The sequence below is a fragment of the Equus przewalskii genome, chromosome 17, assembly GCF_037783145.1.
Source record: "Equus przewalskii isolate Varuska chromosome 17, EquPr2, whole genome shotgun sequence".
Lineage (NCBI taxonomy): Eukaryota > Metazoa > Chordata > Mammalia > Perissodactyla > Equidae > Equus > Equus przewalskii.
Genome location: NC_091847.1, coordinates 72,819,349 through 72,838,024, shown reverse-complemented (window position 1 = coordinate 72,838,024; position 18,676 = coordinate 72,819,349). Strand labels below are relative to the sequence as shown.

The following is an 18,676-nucleotide window of genomic DNA, read 5'->3' as shown; positions in this document are numbered from 1 at the left end:
AGAAATACCATGTGATCCAGCCATCCCACTACTGGGTATTTATCCAAAAAACTTGAAATTAACAATACAAAGAGGCTTATGCACCCCCTATGTTCATGGCAGCATTATTCACAATAGCCAAGATACGGAAGCAACCCAAGTGCCCGTCAACTGATGATTGGATAAAGAAGATGTCATATATATATATACAATAAAATACTACTCAGCTATAAAAAAGGACAAAATTGTCCCATTTGCAACCACATGGATAGATCTTGAGGGTATTATGTTAAGTGAAATAAGCCAGACAGAGAAAGACAAACACCATATGATTTCACTTATTTGTGGAACATAAGCAAACTTACGGACAAAGAGAACAGTGTGGTTACCAGGGGAAGGGAGGTAGGAGGTAGGCACAGGGGGTGAAGGGGCATACTTATATGGTGTATGACAAATAATAATGTACAACTGAGATTTCACAATGTTCCAAACTGTTATGGCACAATAAAAAAATTAATTAAAAAAAAGAAGAGAAGAGGGTAGAATCTTCTATTAAAGTACATAATCAGTTTTATAAAGAGGTAGTCAGTGATTATCCTGAGAGTAAGAACAGGTCAAAAACAGAAAGGATATTAACAAATCTCCAGGCCTTTGATTTACCCTATAAAATATATCATGAGTTTCACCAACAAAAGCTTATTTAAACCTAGAAAAAAAATAATCACTATTAATATCCTGCTAGTATTTTAGCTATGTACACATATAAATACAATTTAAATCTTATAGTGTATATTTTTTATAACCAGACTTCTTCACAAAACATATTATAAGGAGTTCCCCACATCATTAAATATTCTTCTAACACATTATTTTAATGGTTTCAAAAGAGTCTATAACATGGTTTACTGTATTTTTTGTAACCAATCCTTCTATGTTGACATCATTAAACCTATATGTTTACGTAAATCTCTATTGACTTATAATAAATCCCTGGAAAGGAAATATGTAGCTCAAATGGGGTAAACATTTTAAATTACATCACCAAATTTTTCCCCCCAAATTATCTCACTTTATTTTCCCGCTAGAAGTGGATGGATGAGAGTATCCATTTCCTTAAATTCTTTATCAGAGGTACTTTTTTAAAAAGAAAAGAAAAATGCCAATTTGATGGAGAGGGCAAGTATCTCACTTCATTTCTTTAATATCTTTAATTAAAAATTTACTTTAACGTTAAATATGTCTTTGCATTTTCATTGGGTTTTTTTTAGGGGGAGGAGACACATGAATTGCCTGTTCACCCCTGAAGCACAGCTATCTGCTGTCCCCTAATATCCACCCTCCCTCTATCTCTTAGTAACCGAAGAGACAACTTTTAGCTAGGCACATAGCCCCTTGAAATAAAGACATTTCCCATTCTCCTTCACAGCTAAGTGTGGCTATGTGTCAATTCCAGGCTAATGAAATATAAGCAAAAGTGATCCACGCTATTTCACAGAAATATACTTAAAAAGAGAGGATATGCCTCTTTTTCCTCTTCATCTTTCCTGATGGTTCCAATGCAGATGTTATGGTTGGAGCTCAGCAGCCATTTTGGACTCTGAGGATGGTCTAGGGACAGTGGAGCAGAAAGCTCGAGGGAGCCCAGGTTCCTAAGACTGTGGACGTGCCACTCTCAATGGCTGGTCTCCAGATTTTTATGTGAGAGAATAAAACTTTGTATTTTTAAGCCATGACTGGTTTGCATTTTTTGGTTCATGAAGCTGAACTTAATCCTGATTGATGTAAGATTCTTTTCACGGTATTTTTTTCCTTATCTATTTTTAAGTGTTCTTTCTATTTTAAGGACATTTACACTTTATCTAGCACACATGTTACAAATTTTCCCAGTTTTTCATTTGCTCCTTAATTTTTTTTATGGAATTAGGAGATGTAAAAATATAGTTATTCTTAAATTTAATTGCTACATAAATTCTATTATATATTCAGAAAAGTCAGATAACATTATGAGCTTAGAAATAAAAACTCCAGAGAAATGCCTAGTTTTAACCATCATAAGGCAGCCCTGAGACATAAGTTTACTTGCTAGAGGTGTGCAATTAAATGATTATTTTCAGGCTAAAGTCACTTGGAGGATGAGAAATTGTTTATACCCTTGAGGACTTAATCAATAATTCATTCTTCGCTAAAGCGGAGATTTTCCATTTGCATTCTGTGGAGCTCTGGGTTCAGAGCACCTCCTCGGAGTCTCCACTGGGGCTTATGGGAAGCAGAGAGGGCCAACTCTGCCTGCTACCCCCAAACCAGGTTTCAAAGGCAATGATTTTGTGTTATTCATTAGAGTTCCATGAAAGAGCCCTGCCATATGATCTCCCACATGCATAGATAAGAAATACAGCGTCACAATATCCTACCAGATCATAAGCAGCCAGCATCTTTTTCTGCACATCTGGAATTGCCCCCAGAGGCTCCAGATAAGGGAAGTTATCTTTCATCACAAGAGAGACTGAGGGAGAATTGTCACTGGCGATGAGCCGAGAGGACAGGGTCAACAGGCACTGCTTTAGACTGGCGATAGGAGGAAGTCCACACAGCTCCTTAACAGACACGATGGCATTCTGCGGGGAAGAAAACATGGAATTACACTTCTGACCACATGACACTTCACCCCCAGCACTCCTAGGCTTACACAAAACCATATTCATAAAGGAACACCCTTAAATACAGATATCGTGTGGAGCAAACTGGATTATAACCAACCAGAAAGGTTGTGTTATGCACACAGATAACACAGAGCTAATTCACTATTAGACTTCATCTTTCTCAGTTTTCAGCAACCACTACAAATATGCCACAAAGCAAAGCAGATTGAGACTCAAGGCTACACAGTGCTTTTCAAAGCCAAGCACTGGAATATTCATACAAACTAGCATTGGCCAGTCATGAACACCTTATTTTATTTGTATCCTGATGGTCATAAAAGCATGTCAGTGGTTGTCCATCGGAGTGCATCTCCTTCAGGCTCTTCCCCTCAAGGGAGCAGGCTGCCATCACTCACCACGTGCACTTAACTAACCATCAATGGTACTCTTTGTCATCCCATCAGAGATGCACCTCACAGATGCACATACTAAAACACATTTCATGTTGGGCTATGTTTGTCCATGTTACAGGCTTTTAAAAAATTCATTTGAAATAAGAATTATGACTATTTTATGTTTTATTAACAGCAAATAATACCTAACCTATTATATGTCTCCTGAATTTAGTGACAATGATAGTACTCATTTTTCTACTGATTAGGCTCCAAATAATCCTCAACCCAAAAGAGTTTCTGTTGAGACGATATAAATTATCAGTACTACCTGGAAAAACTTTATCCATAACCAACTCTCCTTAATATGTATTTTAAACACATAATATATATAAAGGATATATTTCAAGAATTATATAGAAATATACAAAATCTACTTCTATTTATAAATTTAGATGTAGAAATGATTTATAACTAATCTCATAGAGGGATTTATAATAGTTACAGAATTATGTCAGGAAAAGGCAGGTAGAAGATGCTAATATTTGGAGACTGTTTTTAAAATAGTGGCTAAGAGACCCCACCTCAAATTAAATGCTTACAGTCTGAGGATTTACATATCATTTATGTACCACACTATTTTCCACCACTTTGGCTATTAAAATTGATTTTAAGTCAATCCTAGAATTCCTCTGTGAAATAATGTAAAAATAAAGTTTTCACCAAGTCGTGGGTTTGAGGATCAGCATCACATGACTAAAAACCAGGAAGGACCATGGTTGTGGCAGTAGGTCTGGATTTAAAGCCCGACATTGCTATTTATTAACAGCAATATTTGGGAAATTATTTAATCTCTTCAAGCTTGTTTTCTGTCTTGAAGTGGGGATTTTCCGGTGAGGGTTACTTTAAAAATGTTAGCTAAAGGAGCAAATGCAGTGCATTGAAAAATATTCCTCTCCTGTTTCACTCTCGTACATAGACTGCTGTTGCTTCTGCCCACCAGCACCTCCTTGCCTGGTGCAGAAACGCAGTATTGTTGTGGATGGACTCTCAGTGACATTGAGCCTGGAATAAATACGTTAAACGATATTGAAGAAAAAAGTTTGTGGCCATCTCTGATTACAAGCATTAATGAAGGGAAAGAAACTAACATTGAATTTCTACATGCCAAGGCTGCGCAATTTACAGAAACTCTCACTTATTTCTCATTATAATCCTGCAATGTAAGTATTACTATTTTTGTTACCTTATGTAGAGAAAACTGATGATCAAAGAGCTGAAATAATTTGTTCAAGATCACATGGGGCTAGAGTTTAATCCAGAATCCACGTCCTTTTGATTAAACCGCATTTCTAAGAGAAACCTACATAGTTTTCAGCAAGTTCAAGTGCTAAATTTTGTTTAGTTTTGTTTGCTCTTGTGGGGAATAACTTATTATTATCGTTGTACACCTAACTAAAAAGTAACAACAGACATTACATTTGTTTCATATGACTTAAAATTCCCTTTCGTGTTCACATAAGCAAATATTTTACACATACACTCCTAATCAGTATGCGCGTGTTTATTTAATATTTTATGTATGACACACATACAATACTTTGTACTCTATTCTCTTCATATACACATTCCACATATCAATTTGGTTATGTACTAGCGATGTTTAATGGGTATATGGCATTTTGCTACATTGATACTCCACTACCTGGCTCACTTAGTTCAGGCCAAATTTAACACAGCATTCACGAATAGAAACATAAAACACATCTGCTTTATTACAGGCAACACTGAACTTAGTTCAGTGGTATATGGGTTTACACAATCTTTCTGATAATTTTTTGAGGAATCAGACTATTAATAAAACACAATGTTCACCAGTAAGAGAAGGGAGGAGGGAGTAGGGGCCGGGGGGAGAGGACGGGATTTTTCCTACCTGCATATTTTCTCTCATATCTATGGCTTCTCGCAAGGGATGAAGTGCTGTTTTAAAGACGTCATCTATGGTTTTAAGACCGACATTCCTGAGCATGGTGCATTCCCGAATTTTCTTCCCCATTCTCACCGAAAGGCTGCGCTTCTGTGCCTTGCCTCCTCCACTTCGATTAGTTATTGCTATGTGGACAAAAAGGGTTACGTGCTCCATGATGTCACCCACGAAAGAGCGCAGGGGAACGTGCCGATATCCAGGCTGCAAACATTCAAACGGTATTGTGTATTGCCCTATAAACTCATCCCCGATGTAGTCATCATCCAGAACAACAAAGCGGATCATGGCCAGCTCAGGCAGGTTTACTTGAAACTCAAAAGTTTCATCAAAAATAGGATTATCACTGTTTTGTTGTACGGTTTTAGTTCTTTGCTCGGAGCAGTCTGCCGGAATTCCATGTATCTCTATACAAACATAGGGATCTATGACATCCCCTTTGGCACACGCTCCCTTGGGCTTTGGAAAATTCTGCCCACTGATGATCTTGATGTGAAGAGCCAGAGGAGACACCCCAGGTACAATGCCCTTTGTATTTGCGCTGAAGTAAGAAACTTCATCTCGCATGATGGACGGCCTCAGAACATAACCACAACCCCCATTTTGAAGAAACCAGCCTGTGTGAAGGTCCATCATCGGACCAGGAGTCTGAAAATTCATTGCCACAATCTGACAGCCACAATTCCAAAAGTCTTGTGGATTCAAGTTACTGGAATCAATCCTCATGGCACTAGGATAGATTCTTGATAAGAACTTCTTATTATAATTTACAAAATCCTCTGGATACTCATTTGCAATTCGGCTGGCCTCTGTTTCACTAAATGAACAAATTTCCCAGTAGTTTTGGCTCTTCATAGACAGTTCAAAATCCCTGTACTGAACAGACTGACAGATAGATACCAAATCAGAGAGCTCCCTACACAGCCAGACTTGTTTCTGCTCACCATTGTAATCTACTGACATCCTTCGAGACATTTCAGCTTCTTCATCTTCGTCTGTTACTTCTCCTTCTAAAACATCTGGATCAGAAGGCAATTTCTTTCCTTTCACAATGATCATTCTTTTTAATTTTTCTGGAGATGGGAGGTAGGATTCTGATGGCAAAGGTGCTTCCGTATAGAGCGTATTGCCAAAAACCTTTCTCATCTGTTGGACCATTACCTTCTGCTGTGGCAGGGAGCAGCGATTCCCCAAGCACAGAATGAGTGGGTATTCAGAAGCAACAAAGGCAAATTTATTTATCACCTCTATGACACTTAGAAAGGAAAGGTGTGTTGTCATGTTATTTCGATTACAGAGGATTGGTTCATTATCTGAACCATCACTTACATCAAGTTCAATGCTTCGACAGCCCATTTTCAAAGCTCTGACATACCCGTTAATATCAGCCGGCCCCCGGAACTGGTCTTCTATGAGATAGGTGTTGTGAGAGGCGTTGATGTAGTAGTGAGATAAGGGCTGGGTCATATCTTGGGCAACCTTTTTTTGCTCAGGATCAAAAATCTCACATTCTGGTGACAACAAATACTGGGTAAAGCCATCAATTGCAAGAAACCCTTTTTGGCGTCCCTCTTCAGAAAGTTCATATCTCCGAATAATGTCTAAGCACATATCCTCAGTGATATGGGTGACTCCTTGCTCAGCTTCTAAAAAGAGCATCAGATCATTGGCATCCAAATATTCTTTGTTTTTAGATATCTGTACAAGTAAGAAATATACTTCTGACCTGGTGCAAAGTTCACAAAAAGCTTCGCAAAATTCCTCTTCTGTCACTCGAGTGGTTAGTTTCTCTTTGCTCTTCTGGATTTCTTTAAACTTTAACCTGATCTTGGACTCCTTCAGGGTAGGGTTGAGCTGTTTTATTAACTCTACAGCGGTGTCTTCCAACATAATCCCATTCCCATCAACATCTGCTGCTTCAAACACAGTTTTCAACCACATGAACCTTGGTGTGCTCTGGTTGCCCTCCATAAAATCAAGGGGTTGCTTACTCCGAGAAACCAGGTACCGTAACCCTGACACCCAGATATTTGCTACGTCTGCTGAATTGGCAACCAGATCCAGAGACTCGTAGTTTTCCCCATGGACTATGGAAAAGGCACAGTCCTCACAAATCTGGTCAGCAAGGCCATTGTTTCTAAACGTTTCTGTGTTCTTGCCCAGTCTGATCTCTTTTATGGCAGAAATATCAAGCTTAGCTTTCTCAAGGTCTTTCTTGGAAGGCTCCCAGCGAAGAGCTTGGAGGTCTGTGTCCAGGGTGAAAAAACGGTTGTAAATGCGGGAGTTTGGCCGGACCTTCTTGAGTTCACAGCCAGCTTGCATGAAGCTGATGCAGTCGCTCGCACTGCTAATTTTCTTTTCCGATGGCATGCTGCTGAAAGACACAGTTTTCTTTCTTCCCCCACATTTTTGGTTTGAAGGATCCTGTAAAATAATTTAAAAATAATCAATTTCCTTTAGAAAACAGACAAATTCAGTTAATACTCTATGAACTCTTCAGACTCCATTCAGACATCGTGATTATCTGGACAGACGCTAGCCTAAAATTTACCTTTTCACTGTTTCAGAAAAGAGACATCGCCAAGAAAATTATCTTATTAGGTTCAGAAAAAAAAGCTTATTTTTCAAATGCCTGTATGTTCTTTGAAATAAAATCAAGTATTAAGTTAACTGCAAATCACTGTTATTTGTCCACTGAAGCAGATGTCCTAAGAACCCCACCTGTTGGTACTTTGATAACCCAACTAAGTCCCTAGAGATTTGTGAAAGCAATAAAGCTGGATTTCTTTAAAAGGTTCTCCTCATTCACATTCTGCAACAGTTTAAGTTTTATACTTAACACTAGTTCAAATAAAAGATTTTTACCTGAACACATTTTACATCACAAAGGACTTACAATATAGCTTAACTAAAAATCACTTTTTTTCTCAAATTATTTTGAAGAATATGTGTCTTGAAAGTCAGATTGAGTGCTAACGATAGACAAATGACTCTCACTTGAGCAAATTTTCAGACTGAGGTAAATATTTTAAATGAACGTGATGGGAATTCACACCTGCAGTGCAGTATAATGCTATTAGCAGTCACAGCTTAGAACCAAAGAGAAATATGAATGGCTCCACTAACATTTACAGTTCTTCCGATGTAAATTTAATTTCCAAGCATTTGCCATAAGATTTCCCAGGGGACACTTGCAGTTTGCCTTCCACCCACGTCTGGAAGAGTCCATGGATCTCAGGCTCACAGAATCCGGGTCTCCTCAGCCCGTTTCACCCATCCCTGCACAACAGTGCCAACAGGGCACCAACTTCACCCGTTCAGCTTAGTGTGTCCTTAGCAGGTCAATCATCTCTTGCGTCTGTTTCCTTCTCGGGTGCATCCAGGCCTTCTCACCTATTGTCTTCCCTAAATTACAGGTCCAGTCCTCTGAATACTCATGATTATAAGATGACGGATTTGCTCTAGTCCCGGACAGTCCACCGAGTCCCAATTCATTTATACCGAATATCTGACCGATGCCGCTTAAAACTGGATATTTCTTTATACATTCCTGTTCAGGTCATAGACTCAGGTTAATAATGCTCTCAACCACATCATCGATTCAGACAATTCTCCCAGGAACAAATTTCCCAAAAGCACCTTCATCTATGTTTATAGTGACCGATTTGATAAGCATATCAAACAGGCAACAAAGAGTAGCATGAGAAAAGCATTGTCCTTAGGACAAAAATAACTAGTCTCAAGTTGTGATTATTCCACTCGCTAGATATATGACCTTGGGCAAGTCACTTAGCCTCTCTGAATCTTAATTTCTGCTTTTAAATAGGAACTAATAATCTTTATATATAACACAGTGTTATTGTGAGACTCAAAAGAGAAAATGAGCATGAATATTCTTTGTAAACTGTACGTGCTTGTAAGGTTATTCTTTTTCAAGGGAGAGGAACATTTTCTCATACATCTGGTCACTGTAGGACCATCAGTAGGCAGTGACCAGGATATTGGGGTTATCAAGAAGTTGATTCATTCCTGACCTTTGAGCATTGAAAATACATCTTCACTGATAAACTAAAAATGTTTAAAAACAGCCACATGATATTACTATTTTAAACACTGAAAATTCTAGCCAAAGTAGCCTGGGCCATCTCTTCGCTGGCATTCTTTTTACACGGGTAGACTCTCTCCTCTAGGGCCTCATTTAACTGCAGTCTTGCCTGTAAGAAGCTCCCTGTCCTATAATTCAGGAAAAGGCAGGATGATTTATTACTCAATTGACTAAAACCTTGCCTGTGAAAAGGAAACAAAATTTGCTTTAGTTATAGGATGTTGGTGGGATAATTCATTAACTCAAACATATATATCTGATCTTCAAGTGACAAAGATATAAATTATCCAATTTAGGTTAGAGAATATTGTCCCTTGGTGTTCTAGCATTTAAGAACTTATCTCCTGCTTTTCCAGAGAGTTGTTATTTTTAATTATCCCATCGTGGTCAATTTCCTCATGCATAAGTTAAAAAACAACTATAAATCTTCAGCTATTTACACGCAGATGCACTATTAGAACACATCTAAATTTGTCACAACCCACATGCTGAGAAACATCAGATGTTTGTATGCACTTTTCCACACCATCAAGGCAAGCACCTAATGGCACTAGTGAGATGGGATTAATCTACCAAGAAAAATAAAGAGGGAAACTGTGAATTGTGCTGGTAAATTAGACTGTGACTCAGCTTTGAAAGCTACCATTCAACTAGTCTTTTAAGCTAATGAGACCTTTCATATTAAAAATTATTTTTATATAAGCAGATCATGTTCCAAATAGGATTACTGTCAACAGAGTTATAAAACCTATAATAGTTCCTAACAAACCTTAAATGGGAAATTAGTGTTCCTCTAAACGCATGTATATAGTCCCTGCACCAACCTTCACAGTCTAACGCTCTTGAGCCTCTGTTCATTTATGAGAACAAAACTACTGCTCTCAGAATAGCTTTCTCTTATCAGCCTCTCTACTTTGTGGTGATATCTCCTTAAATCAAGACTTTCTCTCCTAGTAAGTTAAGCCTTCAAGAGATAAATGTTTTATATCTAGCCTACAAAAGAATCCACTTGCCTCACGTAATGCTTATTTCTTGCTTTGACCTCCAACTCCTACATGATTATAAGACATCCCAAAATGCCTTAAAACTTTGAACCAGTGGAAAATGTGCAACCTATGGGTGTTATTTCATGCAAAGGACAAAATCCAAAGTTATTACAAGCTCCCAAATGAGAAAAAAACTGGCCAAAGCACATGTGAACAAATAATTAGCTTGTCTGCCATTGACTAGAGCCAAGATTATTTATACTCAAAATATCCTGGAAAAGTTTCAGGGCTCTGATATTTGCCTAGGTCTGTTCTTTCAATGGTCATGCTATGCACTAGCTCTGAAGAGTTGGGAGGAGGTGAGATGGAAAACGTGTTAGAGTGGGCAGGGAGTATTGAGAACTCCAGATCTCCTGAGCTTCTTCACCACCATGGACTCTTTGCCGAGCCCTTCACCACCACATCTTTATTTCCCTCAAGAAGATCTTGGCAGATTGGCGGTGGGGAAGGGGGACTGTTCAGGCAAACAGACAGGGGATATCCTCAACTGGAAATAGTTGAAGCGTTGGTTGTAGATCTTCCTTGTTGATAAATACAAAAAAGTTTGATGATGAAATTAGAGCAAATCAATTGCAGTTACGTGTATAGTAGGACGACAGGTACTTTTGGCATTTTCCAAGAGAAACCAAGTTTGTTATCAGTTCAGGTGTGCTCTTGTCAGCTTCTAGCATATGAGATGATTGAATTGATTCTCATGACCATAACGTCCATCCGGGAGATTATTATAAAGTAAGGACTTTCTGTTTATTTCAAAGCTAAACTTCCTCACTCTGGGATGAAGGAAAAAGGCTAAAGTACCAATTCCTCCCAAAATTTCTCTTAGAGCAGCTTACCAAAAAAAGGTTTAAATTTATTAGAATGAACAGCACATTGTGATACCTCTGTCTCCTAAATTAGAGCTTGGCCTCATATTCTAGTGGGTCCAAGAATTAGGCATTGAGCTCAATCCTTTCTATTTTCTAACATTCTATGTTTGTTTCCAAATTATCATTTCACAACAAGGGATTACATTTAAACAGAGTTGAATAATAAAAACAAATAAACCAAATTGTGTTTATATGGTCTCTGAACATTTCCAGATAATACTTTACATTTTGGAACTACTATCTTCTTAAATTAATTACTTTATATTACTTAAATTAATACTTTATAATCAGGATTTAATCAGAATAGAGAAGAGTCTCATAAACTAGTGAAGTAAAACAGACAAATGCTTCACCCTTTTATTAAAACAATATAAGACACTGGGGCCGGCCCGGTGGCGCAGCGGTTAAGTTCGCACGTTCCGCTTCTCGGCGGCCCGGGGTTCGCTGGTTCGGATCCCGGGTGCGGACATGGCACTGCTTGGCAGCCATGCTGTGGTAGGCGTCCCACGTATAAACTAGAGGAAGATGGGCACGGATGTTAGCTCAGAGCCAGGCTTCCTCAGCAAAAAGAGGAGAACTGGCAGTAGTTAGCTGAGGGCTAATCTTCCTCCAAAAAAAAAGAAACAATATAAGACACTGATTTGTCAATGAGCACTGTTTCTAATATATTCATATCATAAAAATAATTTCCATATAATCTCATGATGTAAGGGTTGATTTCTGATCTCAGAAATAACTTCAAAATACTAGGGAGAAATAGCCAAATGCTGTTTTAGTTTTTTTAATTTTTCATTATTTTCTACAATATTGTTGCTTATTCACTATTAGAAATAGGACACCAATCATGATTAAATGAGATTCCTACACAACTGTAGAGGCTTTATGGCACCCTAAATATGTTTTATGAAACTAAAATTGGAAAAAAATGTTCAAATAAGCCAAATTTCTAAGCCTGTTCCCATAATTTCCCATTGGCATTTGCTCTCTGAGCCCAACAAGGTTGGACGTGCTGCAAGTTTCTTAACAAAAACTCAACAAACAGAATCATTTTTCTTCAAAGACTCTGATCAGCCCCAGAGAGAACTTGGCTTATCCAATGCATGCACAGCTTTAGGTCTCAATCATGAAAGTACTGAATTATTTCAATATAATAAAGTTCAGGAAAAAAGTACACTGAAGTAGCACAAAAATGTGAATTTATCTAAGGCCACTTAAGAATGGTTAAAATGATAAATTTTATGTTATATATATTTTACCACAAATAAGAGTATACTGAAGCACTGTAGGAAAATCTAAGAGTAAAGGAGACATCATACCTATGCTTCCCCACCTCCGCCCTGATGAACATGTTTAGACATCTAATTACATTGTCACGTCTTCTTTTCACTTTTTTGGCAAGTTGTTTTCAAGCAAATGGTTCTAAGATGATTCTTTGTTAAAACAGAACAAATTTACAAAACCTTAAAGAATAGCAACCAAAACACCAGTTGTCAAACTGTGAATAGAAGGATCTTTGTCTCATAATGCAGAAATCCAGCTACATAAATGCAGATACAGTAAGAGTGATGCTCACTTTTCTCTTTTAACATAACAGGGGGGAACACACTTATTTTTGAAGAGTTCTCTTAAAGTCTTCATATACAAATTTAATAGATAATAACTAAAAGACAAACAAAAATATAGGCACATAAATCTTATTTTCACCATAGGGATCCTATCTTGTTCTTATAGACAACCTATGAACTAAACACTATACTAACAATATTCATTCTGGTTTTACAAACTTATAAGCACAAAACTCAGAAATAAAAGGTTTGGTTAAAACATGAAATCTTTAAAGGACTGTGGACAATATATTCCAGAATCCAACTGAGCCCTAACTGTGGATATTGAGAGGCATCTGGTCTCCATTCTTCATTCATTCATTCAACAAACAATAGGTACCTACTCCATGCTAGGGACTAGCACATTGTACAGTTTTGAAGAAACTGATAAGGTCTGAATTTTACCTTAGATGGTTCACTCTGCATGTGCACTAGAAGGACTTGATATGGACACAACTGAAGCTGGTACAGTAGGTGACTACTGCAGCATCAAAGGAATGAGATGGTGATGGCTTGAGGTAGGCTACTAATAAAAGGGATGGGGATAAGCGGGAAGTATCACAAAATAGGAAGTAAAATCATAAGTTCTTGACTGGGTCTAGGATGACCTCTAGGTTTCCAGTTTCAACGACAAGTGAGTGGAAATATCGCTAACTGAGACATGGAATACCAGGAAAGGAGAAGTTGAAGTGGACCTAAGTTGACTTTGTGCCACGGTGGATTTTAGATGACCACGGGCCATGCAGGTGAAGAGGTTGGACAGAGGAGAAGACCTGAAAAAAGCCTGAGGTAAGAGAACCAGGAGCATGAGCTCTCACAGAAGCCAACATACAGGCTTTAAGGAGTGAGTACTGGAAAATAAGATGTTAAAACAGCTTGTTGGATTCAGCCGCTAAGATGTTTACTGGTAACCTTGATGGGAGAATGTCTTATGTTGCCTTCAAGCTGGTGAGGATAGTACTGAGAGCCCAGCTGTAGCCTGAAAAGAGAGAAAAGTGTTCCAGGAAAGGAGAAGAGCAGGTACAAAGGTCCTTCAGTGGGAAAGAAGGCCAGGGTGACTAAAGTGTCAAAAGTGAGAGGGAGAGTAGCCCCAACTGTGTGAGTGATAATGCAGGGGAAGACAATCTTCAAAACTGCTGTCTCTATTGGCTTGGATTGGTGATAGCTCAAGGAATGGAATTCAGGTCTGATGTATACATCCAATATATGTAACATACACATTTACCTAATGTATCCTGTCCAAAGGGCCTACGCCCAAATCCACATCCAGGTTTGGCAGTTAGGCAGAACAGAGAAAACCCACCTCCACACACAAGGTCTAACTCTTCACACAAAACTCAAGGAGATGGGGGAGGTGTATCCTCACCACATCCTCTGCCTCCAAGGCCCAGGTAACTATAGAATTATACCATTCATTCCACATTAAAATTCCCAAAGTTATTTTCTCACAGTAAGTTCAAATTACTTAATGCAAAGTCACAAACAGGTGACACAACTTACTTATTTTTAATACCACGTGACCCTCCCTGATGGCACTGTATGGTACACTGGAGGTGGAGGTCCTGATATTCACTGCTGAGAAGTGGCTGAAGTCTGACCCAAGCTCTGTGAACCACCGGCTCTCCCTGGTGGCTCCCTAAGCCTCGTTGGTAAAAAGCTGAATAGCTATTTTATTATCCATAAAGGAAGCACTCATTCTCGACACTATCTTATAATTCAACAAAATTAATTAACGGCAATGCTAAGTGTATGCGTGCACATATCTCTTGCCAATTAAGTTTTATGTCTGTATTTAACATTACATTTTATTTATAAAAGGTGATCCATTTACTAAAATGCACTAAAGCCATCTCCTGTAGGAAACCTACTCCAATACATACACACTGCGGAAGGGAGAGGAAACTAATTGAATTATAGGAAGCCAGTGGCCCTCTAAACATTCTCCCAAATGACATCTCTGAAATGATTCTCCTCACTTGAAAGCAAAAATAATTGATGTTCTATAGGCAAAGATGGGGATAGAGAACAGAATGAGTCCATTTCACGGTGGGTTCTTATGCCACTGATTTGCTGTGTAGAGCAGAGAAAGGTTCCACTGCGCTCTATCTCACTGCAATCATTCACTCCTTAGAACTCATTTAGAAGCGCCTCTAAATAAAAGGGACTATCTCAAGCTCTTCTGCTGCATGGCTTCCATCCAGTTAGAGTTTTTCTGCAAGTATGACTCTTACCATGCATGTCCATGTATTATTTCAAAATGCAGCATTCGCTTATGCAAAGACTGACAGAGCACCTACCTTGTGCAAGGCTCCGTCCTAGTGATTCGTTGTTTAAAGGATCATTAATCCCAATACTAACAGTGCCTGGAATTAATGCTTTCTCTCCATCACTCTTTTAATGTCTAGGTTTTTACAACTGATGAAATTAGTAAATAGAATAATGACAAAAATCATCAAATTTAATGATTAGAACAAAGCATATAATGAATGCTTCTAAATAAATGACAACAGCTTTAAAAAACATCAAGGACGTTTGAGAACCAAGACCACAAAGGGGCACAAGAGCTGATGAGGCAATATTAAAAGGAAGTGCTACAGCAATTATGTATAGTGAAGTTATATCTTTAATTTGCTGAGATACTTAAAACCAGACAAAAAACAAGTTAAGCATTGAAATGTTCAAAATCTATCAAGATGGTCTTAGGAAAAATAATTTTAAAAGCATTGTCATTTAACAAGAAAAAAGCCAACTTCCATGTGGATCCTCACTATAATTTTACATCATGGAAAAAAGTCTTAAATTACGCAGTTCTACCCAGGAACCCATTATTCCTAGATGTGCTAGAAAGACCAAGCCACTAACAGTGTGACTTGTAAGAGTGTGCCGCAGGGACCCAGAAGATGGCATCAGTGCGTTTAGTCACACCAAGGTCCTGTTATCATGCTCTCATAGTGACTGCTAAACGTCAGACTAGAAAGCACATGATTAACCCAAATGGTACTAGATTTTCAACAGATTAATAATTTTACAATGCCTCCTAAAGTAACTGAAGAGCAAAATTAGAATTAAGAAGTCACATTCTTCCATTTTCGTTTTTGAGGCAAGAGGTTTCTTTATCCTCCTCTAGACCATAATGTTTGTCTCAGACTAAAAAGGCTTTGGTTTGAAATTTTTAACAAAAACTGGGTAGAAATTGACTCAAACGAAGGGTAGGAATAACAGTAAAGGATACCAAAATATCTTTTCTGAGTCACAATTTAAAGAACGCCATATCCTGATTTATATATTTAAAATGTTATTTATTAAACATCTGAAACAAATCTACTTACATGATGTTTATTCAACAACAGTAGAGCGAAGGTGAAGAATTACCTCTCCTTGAACCGTTTTCTATATTCCTCCATCTCTGTAATTCATTCAAGAAGCAAAATCATTGAAAGCTAGTGAAAATCACTGACCTTTCATTATAGATCAACACTCACAGGTAGAATCAAAGACTGTTTCACCTGTTTGGAATTTTTCTTTCTCTTTTAATGAGGAAATTAAATCCATATAGGTGAAGAGACTGGCCACAGAGGAGTCCAGGTAGACAATGGCTTTGGAAGCCTGTATCTCTGGACACCCGGTTCACTCTATTGTTCCATTGATTCCTGCCATTGCTGTTTTCCCCACAGCATTAGGGCACAGACCATGCAATTGTTTATTGTGAAACCTCACTGACTGATGAGCTTTCTATTCTCAACTCTTATTTCCCTTCAAGTTCACAAGCATAGATGCTCCTTTATGTGTCAACTGCTTTCACGGAAAAGGCCTCATTTCTCACTTCAATCTTAGCAATCTCCTCTTGCATCCTACACGATCTACTTTGTACACAGTTACAAGGAAAATTAACACTCTCATTTTCCTAGTTTAAAACATGACCTTTTCAACTAACCCTACTGCTGCAATGCATGCTTTCGTTTATTATAAGTCCCAGGAGAATATGCTGCAGTACCGTGCCTTAGCAGCCCACTTTGAACAAAATGAGGTAGACACCAGTAAAGGTCATCTGCCAGTTATTCCACGGCCTCTGAGGAATCACATGCTGCTATCAATCCTGTTCCTACAAGACATGTCCACCTCACACTCCAAAACACTGCATTTAAAATTCATCAGTAGCCTGAGCAACTCTCAGCGGAGATGCCAAGAACCAAGTGGGCCTGGAGACTGAGATATGATTCGGTCCTTCCTCACGAGACTCCCTGCACAGCAGGGCCCAGGAATCCTGGCTGAACTTAGGCCAGCACCGACTTTGTTGTTTCTGGTGTGAGGATTAATCAGAGGGGCTCTTGAGAGAAAGCAGCATGTTATGGTCCCTTTAAAAAGAAAATCTATAATGAAGAATATGTAAACGTATACTTTTAACACCTATAACTAATGCATGTCTTTCAGTGTATTATTGTAGAGATTAAATGTAATGCCCTAATTATTTCATAGGTATTAATTAGACCATCCATCAGAAACTGATAAATAATTAGTTAGGCCTTCAAATCTAGGCATAATTTTATTTTTTTCATTCTAACTAATGTTGCACACTTACTTACACTACTTTATTTGATGGAACATTATTAAATGGAGTTCATTTCACAAATATTCCTGACAAAATTTCCCATTTTCCTTTGTGTACCAAATAGCCAGTTTACAGAATAGTTTCTCCTTCATTGTGACTTTTCAATTTTTAATGGTAATATTTACCTTCAATTAAGGGAACCCAATATATTATTTACATGGATTTTAGTTATTTTGGAATTTAAACATATTCTCCAGTCATCTAAATTTGAATGAAGCATATTTAAAACTGAAAAAGAAATACCCAATATATTTCAATACTATGTGAGGGCTACCATTTGTTATCATAGGCTGTTATTGGGACTGAGTTTCAGAAACAGATGTAATTTATGAAAATAAGAAAATCATTTAGAATTTGAAAGTGGCTAGAAGAGTAGATCTTAAAAGGTCTCATCATAAGAAAAAATTTTTACTATGTGTGGTGATGGATGTTAACTAAACTTATTCTGGTAATCATTCCACAATATGTACATGTATCAAATCATTATTTTGTACACCTAAAACTAAAACAATGTTATATGTCAATTATATCTCAACTTTTAAAAATCATAGAGTTATATTAGCATAAATGGAAATGAGAGATATAATCAGCCTTGCTTCAGAGCATAAAGTTCTATTAACAAAATAGACTTTGAAAAAAAGTCAACTTCCAGGAATTCAGAGTTTTCTGTGCAATATTTGGAAAGGACAAGACTTCAGATTATAAAGATCATTTATAAATTCCAATTAGGGTATATATGAAACATATAATTACTAATGATATTTCTTAGAGATGGAATCAGTGCCATTGTACTATATAGGAGTAGACACATGTAGGTTTCTCATTAAGAAAAAAAATCTTACAGGAGATTTAAAAACAATGAATTTACTTTTTAATAACATTTTGTAAATGTGTGTGACTTGGGACACGGAAATTAAATGTCAATTTTATAAAAGCATCATTCTATTCAAACTTGCATAATTCTAACCAAACTTAAGAAACAATTCATTTATAGTCTAAATTCATTTTTCTCTAGACTTTGAGAAGTCTAGTCTACCATTTAGTAAATGGATGTATATATTAACAAATGGACCATTTCTTGCATTTGTATTAAGTCTTTATAGATTCCAAAACTTACATTTAAATTATTTTAAACTTCCCAATTGAACATTTTTCTGTAATAAATCCCTAAGAGCAATCTGTGAGCTTTCTCTAAGGTAATCCCTGAATCACATATAAAATAGAATGTGAATTCTCTTGACCCAAAGCAATGTGCAAACACATCCTTTACATTTTTTTCTCTTATCGTGATAACAGAACATGCGCTTCAGGACTAGTTACCATGGACATATAAAAGCTTTGGCTCAACTTAAGTTGAACATCAACATGAATCTGATTAAAGGTTTAAGTCTTATCCATAACTTCCGCAATGGGTTAGAACCATCTAACACTTTAATCCTTATTGTATTATCT

At 37.5% G+C, this 18,676-nt stretch overlaps 1 protein-coding gene across 5 annotated transcripts in view; it reads right to left on the bottom strand.

Moving 5' to 3' along the window:
• Positions 1 to 18,676, bottom strand: part of PLCL1 (phospholipase C like 1 (inactive)) — a 310,279-nt gene that overhangs the window by 62,288 nt on the left and 229,315 nt on the right. For 4 of the 5 annotated variants that reach the window (XM_070580506.1, XM_070580505.1, XM_070580507.1 and 1 more), the window contains 2 exons: positions 4,944 to 7,418; positions 2,391 to 2,594 (listed from right to left, as the gene is read on the bottom strand). In XM_070580506.1, the coding sequence (XP_070436607.1) occupies positions 2,391 to 2,594; positions 4,944 to 7,418 (2,679 nt within the window). Of the gene's footprint in view, positions 1 to 2,390; positions 2,595 to 4,943; positions 7,419 to 15,944; positions 16,338 to 18,676 lie in introns of those variants that run through there. The other variant, XM_070580509.1, reaches the window with a different exon arrangement.